This window comes from Balaenoptera physalus (genome assembly GCF_965194825.1).
Source record: "Balaenoptera physalus genome assembly, chromosome: 9".
Taxonomy (NCBI): Eukaryota; Metazoa; Chordata; class Mammalia; order Artiodactyla; family Balaenopteridae; genus Balaenoptera; species Balaenoptera physalus.
The window spans coordinates 21,250,737-21,275,115 of record NC_138888.1 but is presented as its reverse complement, the minus strand read 5'-3'; the positions used below and the strand labels follow the sequence as shown (position 1 = coordinate 21,275,115).

The window sequence follows — 24,379 nt, the reverse complement described above, 5'->3', positions numbered from 1 at the left end:
TCTTGATTATCTCCAAAGTTGAAACCATCATACTTGATCTAAGGAAGATAATATCGACAATCATGGCACCTTTTTAAAAAGTCTGAATCCAAAGTTAAAACTTAAGCAAAATGCAAGTTTTCTGCCAGCAGTTAGCTCTGAATAGGAATGAAAAGAACTACTTATTTTCCATGCTGCATTAAGTTGGATTGCTGCTATTAAAAAAATAAAGCACATGGATTAAAAAAATACTCACCCAAAGACTTAAAAGAACAGAAAATTTCTGCTAAGTTGTAAGTGAGGAGAACCTCATTTGATATTTTAAGAGTCTGCAGATTGCATCCATAAATATAACATTGACTTTCAGTGCAAAATAATCAGTGAGATTAAAGTTATGGAAGATTTCCCTATGAGCCTACAGTCAATATCGTTTACATTAAGAAGTCCTCTATTGTCATCTTACTGTTTTCCATGGAGTCACGGGCATAATATGGCTTCTGCTCCCAAGTACATATGACCATATGTAAATACCACCTTGCATTTAATTGTTCTTTCATGATTGTTTTGTGCCCCTTTTATTAAAAACACATGAGATGTATAACAACAAGACATGACCTAAATAGACTTTATTTTATTCTCAGAGTTTGGACTAGGATTTTCTGAAATGATTCTGGTGCATTATATGGAAAACTGTAATTTTCTATTTCAACCGAAAAGCAAATATTTAATCTGGTGGACAAATTTGGATCCTGCCATTCATTTACATTTTAAAGAACCACTTAAAATTGGATGATTTTGCTTCAAAAATAAAAAAAAATTTAGTCCCACTTAGCCTATTACAAAAAGCCAGGACCATTTTATAACTAAGAAAAGTAGCCAGCGTTGCTGGCACCTCTTGCTGTACTCAGCTATATGCATTAATAAAATAAACCTAGAATTCTACACTATTGTCATTTCCTTGATAGAGTAAGACATATTTTTGTTTTGAAAAAATTTTTCTGCATGCCCAAGTGTCTTTCTCTGGCTGAAGTTTTATCCCTTTCATAGTGTTTAAATACAGCCATAGGTATTAACTATGTTCCAGTTTTTTGCTGAAGCCATGTTTTTCCTTATGATATTGTTTTATTGTCATTTTAGTGTCTTGGGAAAAATACCAAGGAATGTAGTGTTATTTTAATTTTCTATACTTATAATCTTAGAACATCATTTTAATTTCTAATCACAAGGCCCCTATAAAAATGGTAAATATAAGACATTTATCACTGTTTTATCACTCAAGATACATATCATAGAAAGTCTCTATTTGGTTGATAAAAGGAATAGTTTTTTTCCCACTAGCAGTACATGTGATACAGTTTTTTTATTCCCTACACTGAGATGCTCTTGGTACAAAAATGAAACTTTGGTCCCTCAACATATTGTTTTCCTTGTATGGTATGTCAGATTTATGAACTACCCATACTTTTTCTTCTAGTGATTGACATGTTTAGGGAAAAGTTTAAAAGTCAAAAAAATTAACCACTACTAGTTTAATTTTTAAGAATTGGAACCATAAATTATTTCATTAGAATGATCCTTTAAATAAAAAGCTATGGAAAGAATGGAAGGATTATGAGCTAAGCTATATTTTGCAGAATGAAGCTCTACTTTAATAGCTAATTTTATTCACTTTTTTTTAATATCTTTCTTGGACTATAATTGCTTTACAATGTTGTGTTAGTTTCTGCTGTACAACAAACAAAGTGAACCAGCTATATGTATACATATATCCCCATATCCCCAGTAGCTAATTTTAAAAGGCAAAAACACTGCATATCCACCTCAGCAGCCCATCTAGTGGTCTCTTGCCTGGCAGCCCTAAAAGGATACAAAGATGTGGACCACCCTCCATAGAATTATGTATCCGCCTAATGCCAGCATTTCTGCAATCCAACCGATAAGCTACGGTTCTATAAAAATACATGTGTATGTGAATTGGGTTGTTGTAATACAACACCAGGGTTTTTCCTGTTTAAAGTGTGAAATTAGGCTGACGTAGAAGAAAGAAGTGAGTGGTTTTCCTGGGTCCCTAAGATGTGATTAAGGAAGAGAACAAATCCATCTCCAGAAAGGTCACAGGCAGGAAAAAACTAGACAGACTGTAAAAACCAAAGTGGCCATTTCCATCTTTTTTAAAATGGAGAAAAAGAACAGTAACAGTAAGGTAGTAAGAAGATGCCATTAGCTTTATCAGCATCTTCATGGTCATTACCAATTAGTCTGACAAAACTAGTTCTCTGGTGATTAGTGTTAATTTTTGGCAGCCCTGCCTGATAATTTCCTACGGGTGTGAAATGTCTAGCATTTTCTTTTTATTCAATATAGTTTACCTTTATGATAATTCCTAAAATTATTTAGATGAAATCTATAATATTCAGAGAACTATTTTGGGTATTTGAACAGCTGTTTTAAATGGAGAAAAAAGCACACTCGTCTATCTGATTTACCCAGAAAAACCGACTTTCTGGTTTCATTTTCATATCCTTTATTAGCATAATGTTGTAATCACTTATCTTTCCCTTATGTTAGTAAATATATTGTTTGTAGAAAGTTCTAAAATGTCAGTGAAAATCTTTTTAAGGAAGTAGAGAAATTGAATACACCCTTCAATAATCACCGAATATTGAAAATGAGAGAGAAATCCTTAAAACCCATAACTCAGGTTTTACAACCTGCAGTTAATTCAGTGCTGCATTGGCACTTAAAAAAAATAAAGTAACTTACACTTAAAAGCGAGAAAAATCTGCATTAACATTGCATATCCTAATGTGTACCACATTTTAACGCAAAAACAGGCATTGTATTTATACTTAACAGAATCAGACACAACTTTCACAAATTATACTGTATTCACAATAGAAAAAAGCAAACTTGTCTATCACATAGTAGTATCTCCACATTTAAACAGTGAAAGCTCTTGAAAAATGTCATATTATTTCTTTAATTCGTCCCAGCAGCACATTTCACACAGAGTGAGAAATCGTTCTCAGAATAGGTAAGATGGAATCAAGCTCGTACAAGATACATCAGCTTATGTCATTTCATCGGTATGGTAGCTTAAACATTCCTAGATCCAATCATATTATTAAGCCTAATCTTACTAGTGAAAGTATATACTTGGAGACAATAATTAATTTCTTCACACTGTTAGAGAATGTTATGAGCACTAAGGAACCACTAAGATGCAGTTTATTTACAAAGTTTTCCCTTGGCCACTTGAACTGGCTGATCTTCCACTATTGGGCATTTGAGCGTATGTCACATTGTTTTACTTGCTAAAGCAGAATGAACTTTTGGAGCTGAAATATGTCCTAGAGGGGACTGCAACAGCACAAGTAATCATCAAATTAATAGGACCATCTTTGTGAGAGAAAGCACATCTCCAGATAGTTGACACCCAAGTTTCAAAGAGCAGCATGAGGCGTTATTATAATTTGGCAGTATCAAAGTGTGGTAGGACAAGGGTAGAATACTCCCAACCCGTTCTCATTTTCACTTTCCACTTACTTTTTGTAATCATTAAGCTTAAGCTCTTTATGGAAATGCAAACCACCATTAACATTTCTAGAAAACAACTGAAAAAATAGCCCACTTATGCTTTTCCAAAGACAGGTTCATCCCAAATTAAGAAATCCTACTGTACACACTGTAAGATTTCTGGCAAAAAGAGAGAATCCTATAGCAGCTATTCCCACCGGAAGCCAACCCTATAGGCAAGGGTCATTTTTAGCTATGCTAGGATTTACTGCACAAAAAATGTCATTTAGCTTGTCACATTGCTAGCACAGCTGCCCATGTGAGCAAAGCACTCCATCAGTGTTTCTCAGTGGGGTACTGTTGGCATTTGGAGCTGGGCAATTCTTTTTGTACAGAAATGTCCCACACATTGCAAGATGTTTACTCTCCCAGGCCCCTGCTGCCTAAATGCCAGTTGTATGCCCAGCCATTGTAAATACGAAAAGTAAAAAGCGCTCCCTCATGTTCAGATGCCCTCCTGGGAGGGCAGTACCTCCTCCCTTAAATGCCACTGTCTACTGCAATTTGAGGACACAGGAAAAAGTGTCTATCTCAAAATATCATCTTGACTCCCTTGCATTTCTTTGGGCCCTGAGTAGTTTCCTCCCCCATCATTTTTCTAGCCTTTTGTTTCCAGCCTTCTGATGCAGCTTTAGTTTACCAGTTCTTCAGGGAGGAGGTTATGGGGTAGCCTAGGCAGTTCCGACAGGCATAGTCGCTTGGTTAGTCCCTGTATGTACTTAAAGGGGAGATTTCACATGAAGCACACTTTTTTTGGTTTTTTTTGCCTCACAATTTTACCTCAGAACTACACTGTTGGTCATAATCCTTGTCAGTGTCTTGAGGATCATTGCATGGCTTAACCACAAACACGACAGCTAACAATCCACATAAACAAAACTCTTGGTCTATGAAAATCACCATTAGATTTCACCTGGTAAGCTGCATCCCATGAGTTCCCAAACAATTGCCTCTTTATCCTATTAAAGAAGCATTTAATCCACATGCACATGCTTGAATTCCCCCTGCATAAATATAGCCATGCAGTTTGACTTTTCTTAGATTTGTGAATACTAAATTATGAAGGAAACATGGGTGAGCTGTGGATTGCTTGCGTATTGTTCATACTTCAACGATGATCATACACAAACTGAGTTTTACCTAGGTGAAACATTATTATACTATACTAACAGTAGATAAACGTACTTATTCCTTTCGTAACTTTTTATCTCCAAAACTGAATGGTAAATATGTCTTGAAATTATTTGGATATATTGTGGCTAACAGATCGAATTAAGTTAACCACTATAATTTTTTTCAATACTAAAATTTCTAAATATCTTTTTTGAAGCAGAGCAACTCAGTCAATAAAGGTGATTATATTGTGAATTTTTAGATGGTGCTTAAGAATTCTTGTGAAATACTTTTTTTTTTTTTTTTTAAGAATAAATTGAAGGGAGTAAATGAGGCAGAATGCCACTCCACCCTCAGGTCAATTTTGTGGTATGTTAAAATGCCAATAATATTTGTGCCACTTGCCAATTTAGGGGGCTTTTCCCTTACTGGATGTTTTGTTATAGTTTGACTATGTATTACATTGCTTAGAGAACTTCCACAAGAAATCGCCATGGCAATGCTAACTCGCATTCAAAAACAACCTGAATGAATCTAGGGTCAAACCACTTTCATCACTTAAAATATAGGCACTAATTTTTATTTTTTAAAATATTTCTTCTGTGGCTTAGAAATGTGCCAATGTGTTCAAAACATTCTGCGCCGATTTCACCAGATTTAGTACCTACTAAAAACTCAAACTAGTCATTTTTTTTCTGTGTAACAGTGATTTTTATATAAAGAACTATATGCATTTTTTCGTTATTTCAAGCTTTGGTGAAAGTGATAAGAATGGTAAGCTGTGATCGTTATCAGACTGACTGAATGATTTCTGATTTCCAGTGAGTGATCTAACCCTACATATTACACAGGTATAATATCTGTGACTATAAATAACTGGAACTGTGTACTGATTACATGACGGTTTCTCTTTTTTTGTTGTTGTTCTTAAACCTGTACTGTATTATAGTATGTGGGTATAAATATCTACAAGTATACACACATATGTATATGTAATTCCACTATTGTAACCTGAAAGAAAGACTATGTATTATCTTTTTTATTCCGTATTGGTGTTTGTGTTATTTAAAAAGCAAAATTATGCTTTATGTAGTTGTATAATATTGTAGGATACTTTGCTGTGCACAATTCCAAGTGCCTTAGAACATTGTTTAGCTTTCTTAAGTATATATAAATGCATATGTGTATAAAATTGGGAAAAGTTACCTCAATAAAATCATTGGGAAATTCCCAGCTTCAGTTTGTTCCAATTTCTATTGTATTCAGACAGTGCTCGGTATTTTTAAATTAACAGCTCACAGAGTCCTCACCTGTAAAGCAAGAATAAGACAGCTTTTCTAACTGCCTGTAATTTCAACTCTGCCTGACTTAAAATGTTTTGTATTTAAGTCCTCGTGGTTTGTACTTTTAATTGAAAATATCCGTCTAAAGAATTACTGCTTTAAACAGCAATTTACAGTTTATTTTAAAAACTTCCTGTCTTTTTATATCTGAGGAGATTTGATATTGCTGTTTTCATTCACATTATAATGTGTAAAAATAAGATAGTCCCTTTAGAGTTTCTAATATAGAAAATAAACAGACTTCCTCATTATGCCTACTATTTAATGTACTACAAACATGGAGAGAGCTTGGGAACATATTTTGACCAGAAAAGGAATTGCAATATACTTTTCATGTTTTTCAGCAGTGGTTACAAATTGTACATGAGCCTCCCTCAACTCCAGGACAAGGGCAAAAGTATGAGTGGAAAGTTGAAAAGCAATTTTGTGTACCTTTATCCTGGAGGGAAGACCTGTAAGAGAGAAGATTGGGACCAAAGAGTAGAGTAGGCTTGAAAATTGGCCCCAAGTATGCCCTTAAAAATCAGCAGTACATCTCCAAGGTAGGTGTAGTAGTTCAACAACTACTTTCCACTTTTTCTCACACTCAACCAGGTTCTACATGGAAACATTACTTTCTAAAACCTAATGGAGGTAAGTAATGGACAATTTTTTCATTTTCTACAGTGCTTTGATAGCATTGGATTTATTAAACTTTATTAAATTTGACAAAACTCTTTGCGGGACCTCAACGCAGACATGGCGTGGAGTTGCTGCCACCAGCACTGCTGTCCAGACAACCCAAGTCCTTGTTCGGTTTGTGAGTTTTGAACTCTGTCCTGTAAAAAGTGAACACTAATAGTAGAACACATAAAGCTCTAGAGAAAGGTTAAGAATGTAACATTTGTGTAAAGGTTTTCTTGCTCTTTTGCTGAAAGTGGTACCATTTCTAGGTACCAAATTACATCATTCCCTCCAGTTGGAGGGAATGATGTAAACAAAGTTGTAATGTTGGAAGAGTACATACTGTATTTGGGGAGACATTGGTTTCATTCAATTTGAGTGAGGAATAAAAGGAAAGTAATGTGGAACTGTGGTCTATGGTGAAACTACAGAAGATCTCGAGGGCTGTATTAAAGCACCTGGGAGGTATTGAGTAGGCAGTGGGAACTCATCGGAAAATTCTGAATAGGAATAATATGAGAGTTGTCTTTTAGGAAGAATAATGTGGTAGCAAGATTAAGAAAGAGATTAAGAAAGGTTGGAGAAGACTCAGAGAGGAATCAGGGACTGAGCTAAAGAGGTAACAAACTTCAACTGACTGTGGGAAAAGATCATTTATAGCTTAAATTTGAACTGCTGAGTATACCTGCAAGAACAATTAGGGGCAAATTCTTTCCTGTGTTGAGTACTCCCTGCTCCAGATTGTCTGACTTGGGCCAGCCAAAGTTAAAAGTTCATCCAGGGACACATCCTTAGGTCAACAAGCACTGAAAATGCCAGGTCTCTCCTCCCTAGGGTATTTATCTAATTATGAAAAGTTAGCAACTACAGCTATATGCGGATAGACATACAGTTGGATATATGACTCTGAAAGTCAGGAAAAAGGTCTGGGCTATAGAGAGGAAGTTAAGAATCATCAGCACATATAACAGAATCTGTGGAAAAGGATAAAAATAGCCCCATAGACAATGTAAATTAAGACTGAAGAAATTACTACAATGAAATTTTAATAAACTATTTCATCACCTGACTGTCTCCAGGATTGTAAAATCATTTCATTTACACATCATCTGAGTGCTTTGAACACAACCAAAACATACCAAAGAAAACTCAAAATTCATTTTATAATTAGAAAGCACAGTAAGGAAAATTAAGTGGGATCAATATTTCCAAAGTGTATTCACCAATGAAGTGTATGTACTTGTGACTCTTAAGAACAGGAGTCAGCAGAAAGCCAAGCAATATCAAGAGGATGTGCAGTTAAAAAGAATTTTAAAGAACATAAAATCGCTAGGGACTAGAAGCAAGTAAAAGAGTCTATGTATGTAATATAAGTGACCCAAAAGGTACCAGAAAATAAGGGAAATCAAAAGGATTAGGATTCCAGGAAGCTGACAGGTTGGGTCAAGATGCAAGCTAACAGAGAGCCATGATGTGAACGTGATGTGAAGCCAAAGCACGTGTTTGCTGACAGATCCCAGATGGTGAAGGCCCTAGTTTCAGGAGCTGGCCATTCTAAGGCAACAACGACATTAAGTGAATAACTACACTAAGCTGGAAAGAGAACGATTGCTCACCTTCATTGAATGCTGATCACAAGCCAGGCACAGGTCCAAGCATTTCATGTGTAGTTTCTCATTTAAACCGACAACAATACTATGAGGTAAGTGTTAATAATATTATCATTCCCGTTTTACATTCAGGTCAGCAAACTGAAGCTCACTTGCCCCAGGTTACACAGTAAGAGTGAAACAAAGGCCAGAAACCAATTTCAGCTAGTATACCTAGCATACTACTGTTATCATTCAATATTGTAGGGTGAAATTTGTGCTTCAATGGAAAATGATGCATTTTTTTAGACAAGCAAACCCATCCAATTCTGACCTTTCTTATGCCTCAGTTTTAGTGTCAGGAAGACCTGAGATAATTCAGGTAAAGTGCCAGAACGTTACTTCATTTAAACAAGTATTTATTGAGTATGCATGCCAGGCACTATTCTAGGTCCTGAAAATAGATACAGTAGTAAATAAAACAGATCAAAACAAAACAAAACCTGCACTCATGAAGCTTAATTATAATGAATGTGTAGCACATAGGAGTGTTATGTATCAATATTATCCCTGTTACAAAGCATTATCCCAACACAAGTTCTGTGGTCCTAAATTGTTCCTATAATTTTTACTGTAATAAAACTATAAATATTCTATAGATTTTATTTTTTAAAAATTATTTATTTATTTATGGCTGTGTTGGGTCTTCGTTTCTGTGCGAGGGCTTTCTCCAGTTGCGGCAAGTTGGGGCCACTCTTCATCGCGGTGCACGGGCCTCTCACTATCGCGGTCTCTCTTGTTGCGGAGCACAGGCTCCAGACGCGCAGGCTCAGTAATTGTGGCTCACGGGCCTAGTTGCTCCGCAGCATGTGGGATCTTCCCAGACCAGGGCTCAAACCCGTGTTCCCTGCATTGGCAGGCAGATTCTCAATCTCTGCGCCACCAGGGAAGCCCTCTATAGATTTTATAGTAATAATAGGTAGGACATAAATACACAATTCAAGATAACTCAGACATTGGAAAGACACCAGAAATTGGGAAGGGGAAATACAAATTTGAGGAAAGGTCTGCTGATAGAACTTTGAATGCATTACTATCCTCTTTTGCCCAGGAAAAGCTATGAGAGCGCGCCAGCACCTACCTGAAATCTTAAGCAGGTGTGCTTATAGCCTATTTGCTTAAACTACTTTCAGACGTTTGAGGAATGGCTTGAAAAAGAATAAACATTAGTTTCCACCTTCTAAGATAAGGTATGCGAACACCAAAGAGATTCTGAATATATTTTATTAGTCCAAATGCCTCTACTGTCAACAGAGTCTAGGAGGGTTTTGTTAACTGGATGTTTGAACGCAGTTCGTTAAGCGGAAAATAAAGACCTGATTAAGCCTGGTGCAGCCTAGAATAGCAAGGCCCCAGGATCCTCCGTTGCTAAGGCAACCAGCTCCGCGCCCGCCCAAAGGAGAGGGAACCTGAAACCTCGGTGACCCGGGAGGGTGCCCACCTTCCTTCTGTGTACACAGTTTTTTTGTGTGTGTGTTTTTTTTGTTTACGATTGGGAATAGGCATGGAATACAACTGTCAACGGGGACGCTAGATTCGTGGCTTCCGTTCTCGGTAGAGGGCGCTATAAAAGCAAGTTCGCCCACAAACACAGACACCTCATTTCTCGCCTCGTCGCAGCTCACACGCCCGCAACTCTCTTCCGCAGCTGATTTAATTTTGGCCAGAAAAGCCCCGCCCCCCCACCAATAGCTTCTCGCGATCCTTGAGACGGCGTGAGCTTTGCGTAACTTCCGGTCGTGACCCTTCAGCCTTTCGGCGATTGGTCCGTTTTCACGGCCTACTGCGTGACTTCCCGGCCGGTTCCCGGGGCAGCACGTGTGGAGCGACGTAAAGACGCGGCTGCGAGCTGGTCCTCAGTGGCGTTCGGGAGGTACCGTGTTACCTTCCGTCCGACTGGGAGAGAGCCGTCCCCCGTCTTTGGGGTGAGCGCCGAGCGGCTGCAAGCATGGTGAGCAGGCCTCGCTGTCTCGGGGGCGGGGCGCTCTGGTTTGGCAGAGACCGGGCTGGTTCCAATGGCGCCAGTGGCTACTGCGGCCTGGAACTGGGAGGGCTGGTCCGAAGGTGAAGACAGGCGACTCGTGGCCCAGTGCACCGGTTTGGGTCACCCTCACCACCCCGGGCATAGTTTGCAGTTTAGAGTGGGTCTCCCGCGGCCAAGTGTTCCTGGGGAGTAGACAGAAGAGAATGGCCTACCCTTTACCACCTCCCCGTCCCGAGAGGCCTAAAAACCTGTGACATGGCAAACAAACGCGCCCCCCAGTGCTTCATGGGGTCGAGCAGAGAGGGAGTTGCTAGTCTCTCCAGACATTGGAGTGGCAGGTGTCTGCCCCATCTGTTTGCTCTGGGGAAAGGGAGGGTCTAAGGTTGGGCCCGAAGCAAGGCGGCTTACTCAACTGGAATGGTGCTTTCTCAGTTCAGAAAATTAAGGTTGTGTAGTGAAATAAAAACGCAGAAGGATGATGAGTCTTACTAAACTTAAGCTCTTGTGTCATGGTTTTGTTTAACAGTTGGTACAGGAACTGTCTTCCTGAGATTTTCCTGTGGCAGGCTCCTGTCATTCTGGTTCAGACTGTCAGGGACCTTCTCTGAGCGCTCATTCTAAAGTAACTCTTGAGCTATTTGCACATCGCTGTGTTTTGTTTTTATTGTCTTTACCTGAAATCATGTTCTTGATGATTTGCTTGCGGAGAACAGGAACTTTGACTTACCTATTGCTGTATTCCAGCGCCTACAACAAGGTCTGGCACAGAGTAGGTGCCAACAAACGTTTGTTGAAGGAAGGTAGTATGCATTGTATTGAACGTAGTTGATGTTTCTTGCCCTGGAAGCGCAGGTTTTAAAAATCTGTTGATCATAACATAACTTATTGAAGATGCCTATGTGGACTATGGTAGTATTCACTGTTTCGTTGTTGTTTTGACTTATTTTATTATTCTGATTCTGTTTCTTTGAAGCCTCACAGGAAGAAAAAGCCCTTTATAGAGAAGAAGAAAGCTGTGTCTTTTCACCTGGTCCACCGGAGCCAACGAGATCCTTTAGCAGCAGATGAGACCGCACCCCAGAGGGTTCTGTTGCCTACACAGAAAGTGGGTCCTGTTCTATAGCTAATAAGTTTGTAGGTAGACTGTTGATAGTTTTTAATAAATTACGTTAGCCAACTGCTATTTTCAAATAACTGTGATCTTCTGGAAAACAAAATCTGTGATTTAATTTTCAGTAAATATATTCTTTTTTTTTTTTTTTTGACTACGTTGGGTCTTCATTGCGGCACGTGGGCTTTCCCTAGTTGCGGCCAGCGGGGCCTACTCCTCGTTGCAGCGCGCAGGCTTCTCATTGTGGTGGCCTCTTTTGTTGCAGAGCACGGGCTCTAGAGCGCAGGCTCAGTAGTTGTGGTGCACGGGCTTAGTTGCTCCACAGCATGTGGGATCTTCCTAGACCAGGGCTCAAACCCGTGTCGCCTGCGTTGGCAGGTGGATTCCCAACCACTGCACCACCAGGGAAGCCCAATATGTTCATTTTTACATTGTGCATATTTATTTTGATGGATAATTTATCTTTATTGGAGATGTTTAAATGAGCAATCTTGTAGAGTAGTGGAAAATATTTACTAAACCGTCAGCAACAAAGCTTCATGGTGTTATTTAGGGCACAACCATATGCTTAGTCTCTACTTTCCATAAGATCTTGGCATTTTGTAACCACAGACTGCATTTTGCTTCCTGGTCATCTCATAAAATATAAAACTCATGAGTTAGCTTTAGGAAGTACCATGGAGCCTTTAAGAGGTTGATTTGGTAATTATCAGTCAGAGTATACTTGTTAAGTGTGGGTAATGTGAAAGGAAGTGTTGGAGAACACTGGCATATGTAGCTTTTTAGTAAAGCCAGTTGGTATTGTGCATCGAGAAGTTTCTTTGCATATAAATACAAGAAATTGTACTTACTTTTCAGTGCCCCCTAGTCTTCTAATCCTCCACATACATGACAAAGTGTGTGTGTGTGTGTGTGTTTCTTGGCTTAAATTGTTGCCCAGAAACATCTAGTGGAAGGAGGAATTTTTTTTATTCCATTTTAATTTTATGTGGCATTTTGTGTTTCCCGAGTTTGTCAAGAATTCTTTGTCTCATTCCTATCAGTGAAACTGTTCATGAGCCATCTGTCCCCTGTTCTGAAAGCTGTGCTCATTGGAAGGTTCCTGAGCCTTATCCTTGGAACAGGTGCTAATTCCGTTTTGTTTATGATCCTAGATAAAAGATGAAGAAAGGCGAGCAGAGCAGAGGAAGTATGGCGTGTTCTTTGATGACGACTATGATTACCTGCAGCACCTGAGGGAACCGTCTGGGCCCTCAGAGCTCGTTCCCACAGATACCTGTGGTGCACCTTACAGGGAAGATGAGAAAGAAGAAGCTTTAGCAACTTCAGTAAGACTTTTTAGCAATTCCCATGTGAGAGAGAGTGTGTGAGGAGCTGTGAGTGAAGAACCACCATTTTTTAAATCAAGATAACTGTTTGGGGCAAGAAATGGTGTCAGTCTGAAGAGGACAAAGATAAGCCATGCCTTCGCTTGAAATTGTATATGTGTGTATGCACATACATAGCGTCAGGAGGGAGTAGGTCTCCTGTTCTGGGGTTGTTGAAAGTAACGGTTTTTGACAAGGTTGGAACTTTTGATTAATAGTTACGGTCATGCTAGATAGCACTTTTCTGTAGAAGAAAAGCTGCCCATGTTCTGTATGTTAACAGCTTAACTGTTTCAGCATCGTAAACTGCTCTAAGATAGACTTAACTTCTGTGGAACTTCTGCAGAATGTTCAGATCTTTAACGCTTGTAGAAGCTGCAGGCTAACCCTAAGAGAGAATGGAGGCAATAGATTGTAATGAAGTTTCTGTTACTCTTCTCAACAAAAATGCAGTCCCCTTTAATTCTTTATCTTTTAAGTACATATGAGAGCACATGTTTATATGAAATTAGTGCTCCTAATTTAAGTTCTGTTTTCTTCTACCTGCTTATGTTAAGGATGCCCATGTTGCATGCCTTTGTTATCTCATTTTTAATTTAGTATTAGTATAGAGTAAATTTCCCTGTGAAACTTTTATATCACTTGGCACTTAAAAAAAAGAAGATACTAATGTACTGTGTTTATTGACAAAAGAAGAGATACAAAGGGCACCAATTTCCCCTGCTTCTCATTCTCCAGTCCTTTCATGGTCTAGACATTGTTTTCCTTGGGGAAGATGTGATCATAGCTCTTCCAGTCTATACTTGTTGCTTAAGGAAGGTCAGAAGGGTTAGGTTTCAGGGTATCATACCAAAAAAGAGGTAATAACTGCACCTGTTCATTCACTCACTAGGTCATAGCTCTCTTGTGAGGCCTCACACCCCACTGCCACATCTTTAACAGAAGCTACTTCTCTACACCTTCTTCCCCAAGGCTATTGTATCAGTAATAGGATATGTATCTCATTGACTCATTTCCTTCTACGACCCACTGAGGGAGGGGAGGTGGTCCAGTAGTGACTTAACATCTTTATCTTATGTAGTAAGAAAAGTTTTAATAAAGTCCTAACATTCTTCTGGCTGAATTGTGTTGGCCAGTAAAAGGTTAGCTTTTAATTCTTAATTCATTTTGGGTAAAAGTAACCACTATCGAATTGGCTTTTCTAACAGAGTAAGACTCTTTCTTTTTCTTTTTGCCATGCCGCGTACGGCATGGCATATGGGATCTTAGTTCCCTGACCGGGGATCGAACCCATGCCCCCTGCAGTGGAAGTGCAGAGTCCTAACCACTGGATCACCAGGGAATTCCCCAGAATAACACTCTTTACTGGACACCTCCGTGATGTTTATAAGGACGAGTGAATTATGTTTGAAAACAAGTGCCATTGGTTTTCTGTAGCATGATGCAAAAATACGGATAAGTCCCATGTGTTTCTTCAACTTTAAAGTAATTTGTTACAAACCACGAAAATTGAGTAAACCAGCAATATTGAATACGCCCTAAAAACAAAAGCAGTGCAGAAAGACAGTGGAGAAATTATTAATGCTTGATTAGCCCCTGATTTTCACTTGAAGGAAAGCAGTTGGGCAAACCTCGTGTAGTTCAGAACCACTGCAATCACTAAAAAAAAATTACAGTTCCCTTTTTTAAAAAATGTAATCACTATCTACACTTTAATTATATATATGATTCTTTGACTGTTTTTCACGATTTGAAAAATATCTCCAAAGGTAATTCATTAAGCGCAAACTGATCCTCCCTTTTTTTTTAAACCCCGGTTTCCAAGGATAGATAATCACAAAGAGCATCTTAAATATATTTTACCACAATTTTTAAAAAATTAATGTAATATGCACCAAAAATCATTAGATTGTGCACTTTAAGTGGCTGAATTTTGTAGTATGGGAACCATATCTCAGTAAAGCTTTTTTTAAATAGGATTCTACAGCAGAAAGCCAGATCTTTGTCCATGTTTATGCCATCGAAAAACTCTGGAAGCCATAAGAGCTTACTAGGTACGCACTCATGCTCCTCAGAGGCGCCCATTTCAGCAGGCTCTGTCTGTGAGCCAGTGAGAAGGTGTGCCTCAGCTTCCTGCCTGCTGCCAGACTGAGGACGGGGTGGTGGGCAGGTCCACAGACAGAGAACACCTGGTGGTGACTCATTATTAACTAAGTGGTTGTAGGGATGAAACTAAAGCATAAGGACCGGTCAGAAAGTATGCGCCAGCACATGTTGAAGTAGATTGGATGGTTTGCAGAATGAGGGGAGTTCACAGGAAGGAAAGTTCCAGAACAGTAATCAAGAAGGGCTTCATGGTGAAGGAGGGAACTGAGCTGGTCACTAAAAGGGTGGCTTCGGGAATTCCCTGGCGGTCCAGTGGTTAAGACTAGGGCTTTCACTGCCATGGACCCAAGTTTGATCCCTGGTGGGGGAACTAAGATCTCACAAGCTGTTTGGTGCAGCCAAAAAAAAAGAAAAGAAAAAAAAATGGGTGGGTTCTATTAAAGAGAGAAGAAGGACCGTTCCAGTCAGAACGAAGGGACGTGAGGTGGTAGTGTGGGTCATCGTGTCCAGCACATGTATGCTCCATAAGTTACTTTGAATTATTCCATAATGTGAGGAACTGGACTTGATTTACATGGAGGTTGCATTATTGAGTAACAGGATACATAGACTAGACCTTGAGTTTATAGTGCCTTGAAAATCAGGAGTGAAAAAACCTGTTAAAAGTTCGGGAAGGCCATATTATAAAATTTTAAGGAGTTTTAACCTGGCAGTAGTACGAAGATTGGACTAGATGTAGACTGAGCGGCAGCTGTGGTCGTCTGTGTCCTGGTCAACCATGAGTAAGACGGTGCCCAGAAGACAGGTGTGAAGTGACTGTGTACAAGAGAGGTCAAAGGGATGGGTGGTTAGAAATGATTTACGACCACCCTAGGCTTTAAGCAGCCAATTTGGAGAAAAGCTGTGCCAGTACTAGAGATGAGGACGTTATCTCTGGTTTAAATAGGAAAAGATTAATTTTGTTTTGAAATTTGAGGAGAGTGGAGTTATGAGACCTGGATTTGAATCTCAAAACCCCACTTAACTAGTCTCAGGCAGGCATGCCACTTAACCTTTCTTAGCTTGTGTTTCACTGAAACATGCTGATAACTCACGGGGTTGTAAGGATTAAGTGGGATAAAATACTGGAGAAAGCTTTGTGAAGTATGGCAGGGAGGTTGCTTTTGAGATAATGATGGAATATACATGTTTAAAATATGTAACTGGAGCACAGATGAGAGACAATGCAGAATGTAGTTGTATTAGTAGGATTGCTGTAATAAATTACCACAAATTACCACTGGGTGGCTTAAAACAACAGAAATTTATTCTGTCACAGTTCTGGAGGCCAGAAGTCTGAAAGTAGGCTTTTCAGCAGGGTTATTCCTTCTCTGGGCCTCACAGGCAGAATCTGTTCATGCCTGTCTCCTAGCTTCTGGTGGTTACCAGCAGTCCTTAGTTTTCCGTGGCTTGTAGGTGCAGCGCTCTAGTCTGCCTCCACGCGTTCACATGCGCCCTCCCCGTGTGTCTTCACATGCGTTCTCCCCGTGTGTCTTCTTGTCTTCATGTGGCTTCCTTACAAGGACACACCAGTCAGTGGATTAGGCCCCCCCATCGCCCAGTATACCTCATCTTAACTGGTTATATCTGTAAGGAATCTGTTTCCAAATAACGTCATGTTCTGAACTCCTGGGTGGACATGAATTTTGGGGGCGCATTTCAACTCTTCGTAGTTCAAAAGTATTTCTAAATAAACCTAACCATTGTGTAACTTCTTTTTCAAGACCACTGGAATTAAATTGCCTTCCTCAGTGTTTGCATCAGAGTTTGAAGAAGATGTTGGATTGTTAAATAAAGCAGCTCCTGTTTCAGGTGTGTATAATTTCTTTAACTTTTCAAGTGGATAGAGCTGTGTTTTACAGAAAGAAACATAATGATATAGAGTTTTTTCTGTCCCTGGTAAAGTGCTTAAAGAATTGAGATGTGTTTGAATTCAGATTAAAGATCATTAAATTAGGAAGGGATGACTGTGATCTTCGTCCTTTTCTTTCATTGCCATCAAATTCTTAGTCTTTTTTTTTTTAATTTTATTTGTTTATTTATTTGTTTATTTATTTATTTTTGGCTGTGTTGGGGCTTCGTTTCTGTGCGAGGGCTTTCTCTAGTTGGGTCAAGCGTGGGCCACTCTTCATCGCGGTGCGGGGCCTCTCACTATCGCGGCCTCTCTTGTTGCAGAGCACGGGCTCCAGACGCACAGGCTCAGTAGTTGTGGCTCACGGGCCCAGTTGCTTCGCGGCATGTGGGATCTTCCCAGACCAGGGCTCGAACCCGTGTCCCCTGCATTGGCAGGCGGATTCTCAACCACTGCGCCACCAGGGAAGCCCAAATTCTTAGTCTTTAAAGTTCCTATTTGGAGTGGAAAGTGGGAAAATTATTTTTGGTGATCTAGTAAGGGAATTTTAGCCTCGCCTAACTTCTTACAAAGGAAACAATGATATTCAATAAGCCTTACATTCATATAGTGCGATCTTGAAAATACTTAATCTGTTAGCTTTCAGAGTTTCTCCCAAGAGTGTAGAAGTATTTTATAGAAGTCCATTTTACCGTCTGTTCCAGATACACCAAAAATTATAATGTTTGTTTTTTTGCAGTACCAATACTGTATTTTAGAACAAACACGGAAGTCCACAGAAGTGGTGTTTGAGATTTCCTGCTAAATTACCTTAGTTATTGACTAACATTTGCCATGTGGCATTCATTCATTAATTCATTCTACAGATTTCTGAATTGCCACTATGACCATGTTTGGGTTAAATCAGAATAAAAGCATAATCCCTGACCTCAAGGAATTTACCATCAGTTGGGAAAGATAGACAATAAATGGGAAATTACGATTATAGTGCAAATGAATAAATAGTGGTGAGGCACCAAACCCAGCCTGGGGGAGTTGGGCAAGGTGTCCTAGAGGACATGAGGCAAGGTTGATTTCTTAGGTAGAACTTAGGCAGGTGAATGAAGGAGAGTGGGGTGGGGAGGAGAGGATATTCCAGACAGAGGAAACTATGTGCAAAAGCAAGAGAACACAGATACAGGAATCTGCACACCTTTTAGCATGCCTGGAATGAAGGGTAAAGATTAATATGAAATGAGGCTGTAGAGTCAGACAGTGGCCATTTTGTGAAGGGTGTTGGAAGCCGTGTCAGTTTACAGGTTTGAACTTGAAAGTTTTTCTAGGACTCTAGTATTTTTATTGATACATATAGAAGAAAACAGCTGAAGAAACAGGTTGGGATTTTTAAAAATCTCATAGTCTGAAAAGACAAAGTTTCACAGGCTACAAATACTAAATTTATTTCTTCTAACAGGTGAGAGTTACTTCTAACAGGTGAATTTAAAGCCCAGTTTTTCTGTGGGTAAAAGCTTTGGATTTTGCTAAATAGACACAGCTTAATATTGTAGATCTATAATGAAGGTTTTTACTAGTGGGTATTGAAACCAGAGGGATTTTTTTCTTTTTTAAATTTTCTTGGAGTTCTCTATCTCTGTGTCTATTCCTGAACTGAACTTTTTAAAGTTTTTAATCATTGTTTTATCCTCAATACATAGGCAGAGTCTGGCATATAATAGCTACTCAGATTATGTTAAGTGAAGGAAACATGCTTTCTTGGAAATTATTGCTCAATTTTTGTTTTCCTTCTAGGCCCTCGGCTGGATTTTGATCCTGACATTGTCGCGGCTCTTGATGATGATTTTGATTTTGATAATCCGGATAATCTACTTGAAGATGATTTTATTCTTCAGGCCAATAAGCCAACAGAAGAGGAAGAGGGAATGGAGACACAGTATGTGTGGTTTGTTTTGAAGCAGGAATGACCTGACTGTTGCTTCTTCTATAGGATAGTAACCATTAGATGTTATAGCTGGAAGAGGCCTTCGAGAGCATTTAATCTGAGACTTCTGATTTTAGAGCAGAAAATGTGAGACTTGAGGTCTTTACAAACCATCGATAGATGGGGCTAAAGTCCAAGTTGCTTGATTGCTAGTTCATTACTTTTCCAGCCAAACCAGACGGGTCAAGCAGCACAGCTGTTCCTGCCTAAACAAGAATCCTGCCTCTGAAATACCCTCAAATTTTACTTGTGCAAAGTCATTTGGTTCTGTTGTTTTTCAAGTTGTTTTGACATTTAATTTATGGCTCTGACTTTAGGAAATCTGAGGCTGAAGATGACAGTGAGTGGGAAGATGTGGATGATGAGAAGGAAGGAGGTAGTGATGATGATAAATATGACCCTGCAGGCTCATCAGATGAGGATATGTCTTCCCCTGGAAAACCTCTTGGGGCTGTAGAAAATCACTTTTTCTGGGAAGAAGAAACGAAAAGTCGCTTTACTGAGTATTCTTTAACGTCCTCGGTCATGAGGAGAAATGAACAGCTGACCCTACATGATGAGAGATTTGAGAAGGTAAACTCTCCACATAAGGGGCCTTTTAATACTAGTTCCTAGTACATTTTATGACATTGGAACCGAAAGCTAGAACTTTCAGCGTTAGAAACAGACTATGTCTTTTATTAAAACAGAGCATAAAACCACCCCAGTTTTAATTCTGGAAAGAATGTGTATAAGTCAGAAGGTGACTGATCAAACCTCCTGACTTCCTCGTAGAATCTGATATTTTGATTCTGAACCTCTCTGATCCCGATCCCTAATATTATGCTGTCTTCCTCAAGCATTGGCCTGAGCATAAACAAAATTCCATTTCTTTCCTTTTTTTTTTGAGTGATTTTCTTACTGTTACATCCCAGGGCCTAAAGTGGTATCTGGCATATGGCAGGGATTCAGACTGTTACGTAAATGAGTAAATTCCTTCAAGGTGAATCTAAGATAAAGGTTCTGACTTTGCTGCCTTTTCACTAAGTACTCATTTCCCTCTTCTCTCCAAACAATAGGCAAACTATTAGTAATAACCTCAGTCTTCAGGAGTTGTATCACCCCCTGCTTATTCTTTTACAAAGCCCAGCAGAGTTAACAGCATTGGAATAATACAGTAAGCATCATCTAAACCAGAATGAAATTTGTACGTAAACAGGAGGCTCTTTAGTTACATGGTCTTTTAGCTTGCATAATCAGTGAATTTGAAAATATCTGTGAAATATTATGAGGTAAAGATTTCTGCCTAGCATTTTGTTCACCAAGGTGAACAGAATAACTGCCTTTCATTTTCATTTTTAAAATTGAAGTATAGTTGATGTACGATATTATGTAAGTTAGAGGTGTACACTATAGTGATTCACAATTTTTGAACGTTATATTCCATTTATAGTTATTATAAACTATTGGCTATATTCCCTGTGCTTGCACAATATATCCTTATTTTATACCTAATAGTTCGTACCTCTTAATCCCCTGCCCCTATATTGCCCCCCTCCTCCCTTCCCTCTCCTCTCCACTGGTAACCACTAGTTCGTTCTCTATATCTGTGAGTCTGCTTCTTTTTATTTATGTTCACTAGTTATATTTTTTAGATTCCACCTATAAGTGATATCATACTGTATCTGTCTTTCCCTGTCTGACTTATTTCACTTAGCATAATACCCTCCAAGTCCATCCATGTTGTTGCAAATGGCAAAATTCCATTCTTTTTTATGGCTGAGTAGTGTTCCATTGTGTGTGTGTGTGTGTGTGCGTACACACACGTACACACACCACATCTTTATCCGTTCATCTGTTGATGGATACTTCATATCTTGGCAATCATAAATAATGCTTCTATGAACACTGGGGTGCACATATCTTTTCAAGTTAGTGTTTTTGTTTCAGATATATACTCTGGTGTGGAATTGCTGGGTCATATGGTAGTTCTATTTTTAGTTTTTTGAGACGCTTCCATACTGTTTTCCAGAGTGGCTGCACCAATTTACATTCCCACCAACAATGTACAAGGTTCCGTTTTCTCCACATCCTCACCAACATTTGTTATTTGAATTCTTTTTGGTGATAGCCATTCTGTCAGGTGTGAGGTGATATCTCATTGTTGTTTTGGTTTGGGTTACCCTGATGATTAGCGATGTTGAACATCTTTTCATGTGCCTGTTGGCCATCTGCTTTTCCGCTTTGGAAAAATGTCTATTCAGGTTTTGTGCCCATTTTTTAATCAGGTTGCTTGGTTTTTGTGTTTCTGATGTTGAGTTACATGAGCTGTTTATATATGTTGGATATTAATCCCTTACTGGCCACATCATTGGCAAAAGTTTTCTCCCATTCTGTAGGTTGTCTTTTTGTTTTGTCAGTGGTCATTTTCATATTAAATGGCAGCCTGTATTCAGACTAGATGTCAGCCTTAGAGTGCTGAGTAGAATGTCTTCCACACCATACTGTCATGGTGCTGAATCCCTGCTAACACTTCAGTGGTAGTTGTGATCCTCCTAGGGCTGAAATAGTGTACAGGAGTAAAAGTAATGTAAAAATAACACTTAAATGCTATGGTCTTAATGCATACATTCATTTTTCATCTTATCTTTTTTCTTTATATTCAAGTTTTATGAGCAGTATGATGATGATGAAATCGGAGCTCTGGATAATGCTGAATTGGAAGGTTCCATTCAAGTAGACAGCAATCGCTTAGAGGAAGTTTTGAATGACTACTATAAAGAGAAGGCAGAGAAGTATGGTGACTTTTCCTTGATTACTTCCTTTTTTCGTTGCAGATAAAGTCTATAATTGCACAGCTGAATCTAGAAAATCACCCAGTCAAGATCCATGTTTAGAAAATGTATGTTTTCCTTAACCTTTGGCTCACATTTTGCTATTAAGAGTTCTGAAGCTGAATATAACAGTGGGTGGAAACATACTGAGAACCACTTTCTCTATAGCTTTGACCTGAGAGTCATGATGGAATAACTGAGGATTAGAGTACAAGGTCACGTTCCACTTGGAGAAGGAGATGGTGCTTCTAGCCTCTTTGGCTGAAGAATTACTCTGACTTCTAAGTATATATACACTCTTCATCTTCCTGAAAAAGGTGTTCTGAGAAGTAGATCAGAGTTTGTCTCTGCAGCCTGATTAGCATAACTTTCTATCCAAATATTTGGTAAATCATCATCCACATCAAGGTGATTTCTCTGAGAGAAACTAATGAAGTGTTTACATCTGCTAGAAAGGTCTGATGTTCCCTGATCACTATCATATGTAGATCCCAGAGCAGGACAAGGGCTATATTCTTTGAGTGAGTTATTTGAATACTTTGAAGAGGCATATGGGCTGATGCTTTTCAAGGCTTTAAAAAAGATCATGTTATATAGGAAAGATGCCATCTTGTTTAATGTGTTAAAACCTTGCAAAGACGCAGATAGAATTTTCCTTCCTATCAGCAGAATGTATGTCCAAAACCAGCTGTAGAGGAGAGGCAAGCCTGAGTAGAGCTGATTTTTGACAGGAAGTGACAGATGGAGCAAATGAGTTTGTGGATTTTAAAAAATGTTGTAGTTCCCTAAGCTCTTTAAGTGCAGTTTCAGTAACATAACAGTGTAATAATAGGTGGTATTTTTTTCCCCTCCTCTATCTTCATTTTTGAAAACTCAACCAAAAGTTGTGTAAAACTGAATACTCTTGAACCCTTCGAGGATCAGGACCTGCCAGTGAATGAGCTCAGTGGGTCTGAGGAGGAAGAGATTGTTACTGTAGTTCTTGAAGAAGCCAAAGAGAAGTGGGATTGTGAATCTATTTGTAGTAAGTATCTTAGTGTCCATTTTACTGCTAAAAGTATGATAGTAATTTTAAAGTATAGGGTACATCAACTTTTTGGAAAAGTACGTATTTGTGAAAATGATTTTGAAAAATAATATTTCAATTATTGAGTTGTAATTGAAACATTTAAAAACATAAGAGAGACTCCATTGTTATTTTGAACTATGAAAACACTAAAGTCAGGAATATAGGAGGAACTCAGTAATGTGACTGAACTGAAAGTATACTTATTGATACATGATTTTTGTGTGTGTGTGTGTGTTTTTTTAAGGTACATACTCAAATTTATATAACCATCCACAACTTATCAAGTATCAACCAAAGGTAAGTAAGTCCTAGTGTCCTGAGCTATTCGAAATATGCAGTGCAGGAAATGGAGTGTACAAATTATTTTCTCACAGTAGCCCCTTTGTGGCTTGCAACACTATTATGAAAAGCAACAAAAATGTGCCATTAGTGAGCTGTTTTTTAATAGGAGTGGAAAAAACCACAATGCCATTTGATCTTTCTTTCAGCCCAAACAAATCCAACTATCTTCTAAAACAGGAATACCTCTCAATGTCTTACCTAAGAAAGGACTCACAGCAAAGCAAGTTGAACGAATGCAGATGATTAATGACAGTGATCTGCCTAAGGTGTCAACCCAACCACGTTCTAGAAGTGAAAGCAAAGAAGATAAAAGAGCAAGAAAGCAAGCTATAAAAGAAGAGCGCAAGGTAAAGTAATTTTTTCAGATGTGAGATTTAGAAAGAGCTGGGGTGGGGGTGGTCACGGGAATTTCCTTTTGTAAAGTCAGTCTGCATCAGTGTGAAGATTTGAATAACAGCATTTTCTCGCACAGGAACGGAGACTGGAGAAGAAAGCTAACAAATTAGCCTTCAAACTGGAGAAAAGAAGGCAGGAAAGAGAGCTGCTGAACTTGAAGAAGAATGTTGAGGGTCTAAAACTGTGACAGTGGATCATTTAAGATAAGGTGCATTCCCCATTACGGGCTCTTTGTTATGTACAATAATGAACGAGGATCTTCAAAGAGATAAAACTGTTCGCTCTGCAATTTTTACTGGCAGGTATTCAAAAGAAAACAGTACAATATTTGTGTTTATACCAGTAAGTTTTCTCTGCCAGCTGTCTTGTAAATATTGTAATATTTTAAAATTTAATATTATAGGCTTAAATTTGCTTAAATAAATGACTTCATGAACATGAAATGTTTGGATAAATTAAAGGAAAATGTCTTCATAACTTAAATGGAATTGATTTGTTCTTCATTTATTTGTGTGGTTGTTCCAGTTGCCTTTTGCAGATGTTCTCAAATATTTCTTTGAAATCTCTCCACTCCTTTTCAGTACTTAAGTGGTTTGATTTCCGGTGTGTAGAAAAGAAACCCAGTTAAGAACTCATTTGAAATAGAGTGGCAAGAAGAGCTTCCACTGAGAAGGTTCCACTGGTAGGAATCTAAGTTTCCCCTTGCTGTCTGCAAAGGGTTATTTCAAAAGGATGGTAAAACAATATTGAGGTTATTGGGACTCAGTTACTGGCTGATTTGTTCTTGGAATTTAGGAAGAGTGAAGACAGGAAACAGAATAGAAGAAACAATCAAGAAAACTTCCTTGGCTTCAGTGAGTACCTGGCTCAACATCAGAAATATTGACTTCAGTTTAAACTAGAAAGCTTGTCTTTTCAACGTTATTTAATGCTTGGAACCATTCATGCTTGATTAAAATACATAGTTGAAAACTTTCCCTGTTTTTTGATGAGATTTTT

General features: G+C 38.7%; 2 protein-coding genes across 2 annotated transcripts in view; both read left to right on the top strand.

Moving 5' to 3' along the window:
• Positions 1-10,085: 10,085 nt before the first annotated feature.
• Positions 10,086-24,355, top strand: LTV1 (LTV1 ribosome biogenesis factor). Its single transcript, XM_082474784.1, has 11 exons — positions 10,086-10,274; positions 11,281-11,412; positions 12,573-12,746; positions 16,655-16,742; positions 18,571-18,712; positions 19,078-19,333; positions 21,407-21,534; positions 22,458-22,597; positions 22,887-22,939; positions 23,131-23,331; positions 23,457-24,355. Exons 1-11 carry the CDS (start codon positions 10,272-10,274, stop codon positions 23,565-23,567), a joined length of 1,428 nt encoding a protein of 475 aa, XP_082330910.1. The 5' UTR covers positions 10,086-10,271; the 3' UTR covers positions 23,568-24,355.
• ZC2HC1B (zinc finger C2HC-type containing 1B) overlaps positions 23,627-24,379 on the top strand; it is a gene marked incomplete at its 5' end in the record, with an annotated part of 33,013 nt that continues 32,260 nt past the window's right edge. The window contains 1 exon segment of the mRNA XM_082474315.1: positions 23,627-23,722. Within this exon segment, the coding sequence (XP_082330441.1) occupies positions 23,627-23,722 (96 nt within the window).